Source organism: Pelodiscus sinensis, chromosome 4 (genome assembly GCF_049634645.1).
Source record: "Pelodiscus sinensis isolate JC-2024 chromosome 4, ASM4963464v1, whole genome shotgun sequence".
NCBI lineage: Eukaryota > Metazoa > Chordata > Testudines > Trionychidae > Pelodiscus > Pelodiscus sinensis.
The window spans coordinates 34,664,358-34,672,692 of record NC_134714.1 but is presented as its reverse complement, the minus strand read 5'-3'; the positions used below and the strand labels follow the sequence as shown (position 1 = coordinate 34,672,692).

At 39.8% G+C, this 8,335-nt stretch overlaps 1 protein-coding gene across 4 annotated transcripts in view; it reads right to left on the bottom strand.

The window, feature by feature from the left end:
• Window positions 1-1,149: 1,149 nt before the first annotated feature.
• GALC (galactosylceramidase) overlaps window positions 1,150-8,335 on the bottom strand; it is a 52,957-nt gene continuing 45,771 nt past the window's right edge. For all 4 annotated transcript variants that reach the window (XM_006112029.4, XM_006112031.4, XM_006112032.4 and 1 more), the window contains one exon: window positions 1,150-3,783. In XM_006112029.4, the coding sequence (XP_006112091.2) occupies window positions 3,640-3,783 (144 nt within the window). In that variant the 3' untranslated portion in view covers window positions 1,150-3,639. The remainder of the gene's footprint in view (window positions 3,784-8,335) is intronic.

Genomic DNA, 8,335 nt, shown 5'->3' with positions numbered 1-8,335 from the left:
CCAGAGGCAGGCACCCATAGCACCTCTCCATTCCAGTGCACTCCCTTTGCTCCTGAGGCAGGCATCCTCAGCTTGGGGAGCCCGCTTCAATCAACTCTCCCCCCTCCCACAGAACCAGGCATGGAGGAAACTCTTACTTTTAAAGTGGCTGCTCCTGCCACCCGGTCCAGCTACCTCAGCTCACAGCTTGTAGGGGAGGTATCACATGGCCAGCTGCTGGTCTCTGCTGCTCACGTTGGCCAGAGCAGCGTGCGCTTCAGTGCCCCCCTAGCGTGGCACCTGGCAACTGCCCCCTCCTGGCACCCCTTCACTAGATTCTGCGGCGCTCCTCACTCCCCTGCCCCTGCCAGAAGTGGCAGAGGAAAATTGTCCCTGCCGGGCTTCCATCAGGTTTTTTTTGTTTTTTTTTTAAACCGGACGGAGACCGCAGGGAGATACAAATTAAAAAAAAAAAAAATGGATCCAGCTGCGACCCCCCCACCCCACCTGTAAGTTGGTCGTGACCCCTCTGGGTCACAACCCATAGTTTGAGAAACATTGTCTTAAGTGGTTTATAGTCTATAACAGGAAATTCCACTGCAGCTGAAGCAGTACCCTTGCTGTTAAGTTGGGGGATGCTCAGACACTTGAAGGCTTATTATTTACAGGAACAAGCATTGAAAATTTAAGCTACCAGCCTAAATGGCAAGTGACAGAAAAAGGCCAGATAACCTGGCTATTTGTGCTGGAAATTTTTGTTCTTTAAAGTGGGAGTTTGAATTTTTTAACAATATATATATATATATATATATATATATATATATATATATATATATATATATATATACACACACACACACACACACACACACACACACACACATTTGAATTCAATGGACGGTAAAAGTCACTTAACTCTATGAAACTTGAGCCCATTATTACAACTGGGCACCTAGCTGTAGAGAAATAGACCTCAGGCTTCATCCTGCAAGGTGGTCAACTTCCAGTGAAGCTAAAAGACGTCTGAAGACACTCTGCACTTTGCAAAAATGGACATTAAAAGAGTTCATATTCTTTGCTAAGTGTAAAGGCCCTAGAAAATGTCAATTATCAATCTTCTCTGTGAAGAATGTTAAAATGCATTTACAGAATGGCTCTGCACAAAAGAAGGGGTTTTTAAGTGTTTTATTTGCTTATTCAGAATCATTAGTATTTATAATCAACCATGTAAATCTGTTTCTTACTGAAGCACTTAACAGCTTATCTGCTATTGCCAAATGCATTACAGTCCATTCAAGGGGAAGGAATTAGCTGTATAAGTTGACTACACAACAAAACTTCACTAAACAGTATCACAATAATTTGAAATATTTTATCTGTATAACTTTAATTTTATAAGTTAACAAAAACTATATTCCCAATAATGTATAACATTTAGTCCATAATGCAAAACAGTACAATTGATTAATAAACTAGTGCAAAAATGCAAAATGTTAACTGTATTCTTTGGAATAGTTGCATCATCGGTGCTGTTCCATCACCAATACATACATACCCTGCAGCTAATAGAGTTACCAAGAATTCCTGCACAAATCCCCCATTAGGAAAAGATCTCTAGTTCCAGCTATTCTAATTTTTTCTTGAAATATAGTCACTTACACCTATTCACATTCTTCAAATGGATGTCCAACTTCAGGGACCCACATGTGACCTGATTCTAGGAAGTGCTGAACATGTGCAGCTCCCACTTACACCTCTCTAGAAATTGGATTACTTATTTAGGTAAGTTAGACACCTATCTAACCTGTGCTCCCATCTGAATACTGGCCTAGACATTTTCTTCTCATTTATCAAACAAAAACTAACTTGCTTACTGACCATGACAAAAATTGTAAATGATTTTAACTATTAGTGAATTCAAGATTACCTCAACGTATGAGACTATGTATAAAGGGTTTTGTTAATAGTCACAAGTAGTACCAGTGTAACTGTTTAAGAAAATAAATTATGTCTGTCTGAAGGGACCATTCAGAACAATCAGTTGCTTGACAGAGTTAAGTCTTCCAATAAAAGTGGATCAGAACTCTGCTCAGTATTTTTAGAGATACTTTGGGGCAGGCAGTCTTTTATGACAGGAGATTGCCTAAAAATGCATCTTGTCCAGGTTTTAAATGGGTTATCAACTCTGGAATTAGATTATTATCTTATTGGATTTCCTTAATTAAAACAGTGAAATTTGGTAAGTATTAATCAATTAGGAGGTATGGAAAGTTTTCCCTCCTTGTATGACAAGATGATCTTACTCACCGAATTACCAGAAGACTATTTCCAAACTAAACCCAGCAAAACATGAACAAACAAAAGGAGAAAAACGCAAGAGTCTACAGAACCTAGAGTAGCAATATATAAGAGTTTTACTCGGTACTTGAAGACTCACTTATATGTTCAAGAACAAATTAACTCTGCAGCTGGTGCAGTGACTTGGAAAGCCAAGGAATGACAGCAAAATGGAGAGGGCTTTTCTCCACTGAGGATTTGTAGAATGTAATTATACTTAATTTATTCTTTGTTTTAGAATAGAATCCCATATTGTAAGTGGAAGATACTTGACAAACCTTTTAGGAAAAGAGGCACATTTTTCACATATTAGCTAGTTCAGAGTCCTGCCCTGATGTGAATGGAAAAGTTTATTGTTGCCAATGTCCAGGGAAAGAGAATTTCTGCATCTCAGAATGAGATCTTTACTTATTAGACCATTCAGTAGCTAAGTGGCACACACATCTTGGGTGTCAACTCTAGAGGAAATATACTCATCTGTACTTCAAGAGCTCATGGCCATATTATCTATGCACCTCACCAAATTCAGACACCCATCTTTCCCGTCCCACTCCTGGAAAAGCAGCCAAGATAGTGAACAGAAAAGACTGGGGATATCAACAGCTGATTGCATTAAACAGCTTTCAGCTCATTTGCTACATTGTCATTAATGAGAGAGGTAGTTTTAAAATAAAGCACTTCATAAATGGCCAGATCAACTGCAAGTTGAGTTTGTACTCCAGTGCAAAGAACAGAGCCTCAAAATATGTGTAATGAGGGAATGGCAGGTTTCATTTACAACTGGGACAAGTAACTCAAATGCACTTGCAGTTGTGCATTCCCTAACCTCAGACTAAGGCAAGAAAAAAAGGCAAAACATCTTTATAAGCATTTTGTTGAAAGGGAAATTTAGGAACAGTAAACGTGACTTTTTTAGGACTATGTTCACTACGCTTAGATGATGAATTCTTAGTTGGATGATGAAAGGAAAAAACATCAGAGCCATATAAACGTTAAAAATGAAGCTTCTGAGTATTGCATGTTAATTTCTTAAAACTTATGTTAACTGGGATGGCTGAATTCCAAAAATTCAAGAGGGTTTGACTCCTGTTTGCTTATCTCTAGAAATTAAATGGTAAAATCCCAAAGCATCCTTTTGATTAAGTCACAAGCACGTGTATCTTCTCAAGTGCCTAACAAACAGTAATAAATAAGGGTGGAATTTTGAAATCTGGCTAATAATACCACCTCAAAACAGTATTTACAAGTAATCTGCAAAATTTGAACTGGCTCAGATTCAAAGCAGCAATAAAACAACTGGCTCGGCCAAATTTGCCATCAACTTCAGCTGGCCTCAATGTGAAAATTGTCAAACTGCGCAAATCCAAAGGAACGAGTTCCAATAGCTGCCCAGCCATGACTTGTCTCAGATATGGTGACGTTCTCCCAGAGAGGATAACCATTAAGCAATCCTGAGGCAGATGAACCCTGTCAGAAGAAAGGGAAGAAGTTTAGCAAATCCAGTGACCAGTTTCCCAATCAGACCTATCATTTGGGGGGCAGGGAGAAGAGATTGGGAAAGTCAGCATGATATTGGAGTACTTGTGAAAACGTTAGCCCTTTTACAGTGCTTCAAGTGCAGTTTTCCACTGAAAAGTGACTAGAATACTCCATCATAGGGTTACGTTTATCAGCTCAGTTAACTTCAAATCAAATATATTTATAGTTTCCATATAAAGAAGTACTCAGTCTAAGCTCTGACCCTACCAACTCAACCTGGAATTTAAGAATTAAACTGGGTTTTCCTCTTATTTCTGGTGACCTAAGAGTTGCACTAGGCCAAATCTGCCATTAGACTCCCAACTCCAATTGTCTTCAGTGGAGCTGCATGGATAGAACTAATTTGAATGACAGACCCAAGGAGAGACGGAATCCAGCTCACTTTCTGAGAGCCGCATTGACTCCCCAACATTAACGGGAATCAGAAGCTCTACCCTGTAAGTATTAGAACTGTATGCACTCAGGATAGTAACTAAAATACATTTTTACTTCTTTTGGATAGGATAGTGCAATTAATAACTTTCAATATAGAAACATTTTAAGTCATAATATTACTGCAACTCTTTTCCACTAGATGGCAGTAACAAATAAAAAATACACACTAACTACAGAGTTTACATTTTTCTAAAGGCTGCTATAACCAGAGAAAAGCACTCCACGAGAAAGATTTAACAGAAGGAAACCACACTCCAGCAGGGATTATCCTATTTGGCCACTATAGAACTCTTAAGAGGAAGTTCCAATTTTTCTACCATGACATCAAATAGGTGGTTATCTGGGAATATTTATAAATTACAGTATCATGTCTAAGAGGTAGTTCCAAAATGATACTAGCAATCTTCTCTCTACCACGCCAATATCTGAGCACTTCACAAATAGCACTTTTTTTCAACATCCCTGTGATTCAAGTTTCATTATCCCCATTTTACAGAGGTGAATTAAAGCATAAAGAAAATAATCTTGCTTGAGGTCCCACAGTCTGTGGATGAATGGAAACTGAATTCACAGTTCTTTGACCTCCAACTCTAAGAAGATTAAGGTGATCTAAGAACACGCACAAAGCCAGTCTTACAGCAAACATGCTGGCATGTGGGCAACAAGGGTACAGGCTTAGTGTACAAATTTTCAAAAAAGATTTATTTCAAGACTGTGCTTTACTGGAGTCAGACCAGGTACAATAGCAAAGTCTAGACAAGGGCAGGAAATCTGATTTTAGAAGTTCCATAGAAAAGCATATGACATCTATTCTTCTAAATACATGAGTTAGCACCACAAAAAGCTGGCTAGATATGAATATTTAAGGCACTGCTGACAGTGCTCCAGTAAGGTAATGAATAAGTGTTGCCAAATTATGGCTAGAGATGGTGTGCTATGTAAAATTCTTACTAGCTATACAGAAAGAGACTGCATATTTAATAAAGATTTCTGCTCCAAAACTTAAAATGAAATGGGACAATGTGCTCTTAGTATACAAGGAGGAGGATGTACCTTCCAGTCTATTAAGTAACCAAGGAGGAGGTCACACAACATCCACTAAAGATAAACATTTTTAAAAATCAGCAGGCATGCATAATTAGCACCCAAAGAGGTCTAAAAGAGGTCTCTGGCCCACTAATGTTATTTTTTTTAAATAAGTTATGACACAGAAGAGAAATTCCACAAGACTGTGGAAGTGCTAATGTTGTGCCAATATTCAAAAAAGTGTGACTGGAACAGCCTTCGTAATTATATACCAAGTAAACCAAGCAATGGGCTGGCAACAGACTCTATTGATACTCAGCAGGCAACTGCTATTTGCCAGGTCCCTGGCCCAGGACCAGTGTGGGCAGGCCTGGGTCCCCAGCCCATTGGAGACTGCTCTTCAGATTACCTTTGAAACACTTATATGGAGACCCTTCTTTCTTGTCTCAGCTCCCCATACAAGATCTGTTTTGGGAGATGGTGATCTTCCATTCTCATGACATGCCAGGTCCACCTAAGTTGTGCTACCAATAACTTTTCCTCGATGCTGATTGTTTGCTCCCTCAAGAGTCTTAATATTGGTCACTCCATCCTGCCAGAGAATGTTCATTATTAAGCAGTAGTAGTGCATGTGAAATTGTTCAAGCTATTTAATGTGATGTCTATAAAAAGTCCAGGAAAGATGCATTGTAGATACTCAATTTGGTGGAGACACAGATGTTGTGTTGGTTAAGAACTTTTGTTCAAAGTTAGTCAATGCCCTGTCTGGCTTTACTAATTCTGGAGATGTCCTTATAAAGGGGGCTATCAGTTGAAATGGTACTGCCCAAATATTTGAACTGATCCACAGTTTCAACGGTGTGCCTTGAACGGAGAGGGCTGGCACTGGGGCATTGGAATAAGGTGCTGGTTGAAACAAGACCTCTGTCTTCCCGTGACTGATGGTGAGGCCAAAGAGCCAGGATACTTCAGAAAAATCAATGATGACCCAAAGTTTGTCTTGTCTATGAACCATCAAGGCACAATCATTAGCAAAAACTTGCCTCCATGAAAAGCCTCTCCAGTGTCTTCAAAGATCAAAGAGGGAGCCATGAAGTCAGCAGCAGATATTTATCCCCTAAATCCAAGTCCCTTCATGCATGGCTGAGAACACAAGCAAAGACAAGATGAACAGCACTGGAGAACATACAGCCTTGCTTCACCCCATTCAAGATTTCAAATGCATCTGAAGTTTCAGCACTGGTGAATTATTTCACTGGCATGTTTTCTTCCACACCAGAGTTCAGTTGTTTGGTGGCTTTTATGAATTCCTCCCTACATCCAATGAGATCGAGATCCTCTTTCATGGCTTTTGCAGGTAAAAAGTTAAGGACACACTAATCTATTGTGGACGGCGTACTGAATAGACTTGAAATGTTCAGACTATCTCTGTATGATTCTCTCTGTCTTTGATGAGGGTTGTGCCATCTGCTCACTTCAAGGGGGCTGTGCCAGATTTAGATGGTCTATGGACTCCTTTGAGAGTCATAGAACATCCTTGCCTTTTTTGTATCTGCGTAATTCTGGATGTCTGCACCTTTCCTCTCCCACCATGAATCCTGCATTCTCCATAGTTCAGACTGGGTCTTGCTCTGTAGGTACTTAAATCTATCTTTCTTTGAGATGGAAGTGATTTCATTCTCTCATCAGCAAATGTTTTCTGCTTGTCACTTAGAAATTTGGTGAGGTCATCGCTGTGCTCAAACCAATCCTGGTGTAACTTTTTCTTTGGTCCCAACACTGATTTAACTACATCAACAATCGTATGTTTAAACTGGCTCCATTTTTCTGTTGAGCTGCCAGTGACTGGCAGGCATGAACAGAGCTTGTCGTCATAAGACTGCTGAAACTGCATCTGATAGATGCCATGATTGAGTTTTGCTATAATGAAGGCTGTTATATTAAGTTTGGGATGCTTACACTGTGATGGGACTATATGCAGGTTCAGCACTGCTCTGACCAACCTGTGGTCTGTCTAGTATACTGCACCACAAATGGCTCTGGCAATTCTGACATGGCCGACATCTTATTGACAAGTGATAACACAATCATGCGCCATTGTCTGGACTCTGGCTGCATCCTTGTCATTTTATATTTATCATTTTGCCTAAAGATGGTGTTGCTGATGAGCAGACAGTTCTGCACATTTAGACAAGTGAAGGAGTCCACAGCTGTTCATCCTTCCTACTCCGTATTGTCCTATCACATCTCTCCAGCCATTGCTGTTGCTACCAACTCTAGTGTTAAAGTCTCCCAGAAGGATGAGTTTGTTATATGCAGGGCTTGATTTGCTGATAGAGTCCAAGTCAGAGTAGAACTGATCCTTGCTTACCTTTGTACTGGTCAGTGTAGGCACAAAGGAACTGATGACAATTACATGCCATAGAGGATTCAGGAGAAATCAAAGCTTAATGAGATATTCATTCAGTTACACACAGAGGCCAGGAATTTGTCTCAGGAGTGACGTTCTTATGGAAAATCAAGCTTTATAAATCTTGTCTTGATCATCTGCTTTTCCTTTCCAAATGAAAAGCTCCTTGCTCCCTGATGGAATCTTCTGTGGCCAATCTAGTCTCATTCAGTGATGCAACGTCAATACTACAGCGAGCAAGTTCTCTGGATACAAGAACATAGCCTCAGGAATTTGTGCATTGTCTCTATCCATAAGTGTACAACCATTCCATAGTCCTAGGGTGAATCTGTTGTTCTTTATTGTTTTTTCAACAGCTGTAGAAAATATAGACTGTAGTCGGCCCAGATATTATGGGGCATACAATGTTTAGGACACCTTTTCTAGTCCCTTCTCTTAAAACAGGGGAGTAATAAGCAGGTAAAGGGAGGCAACTGTAGCTCATTACATCGCACTGGTGAGACTGACCGTAGAATACTGTGTCCAATTCAGCAATCCCTATTTTAAAAAGGATGCCAAAAATGTGAAAGCATGCAGAAAAGAGGCACATACATTATTTGAAGTCAGCTC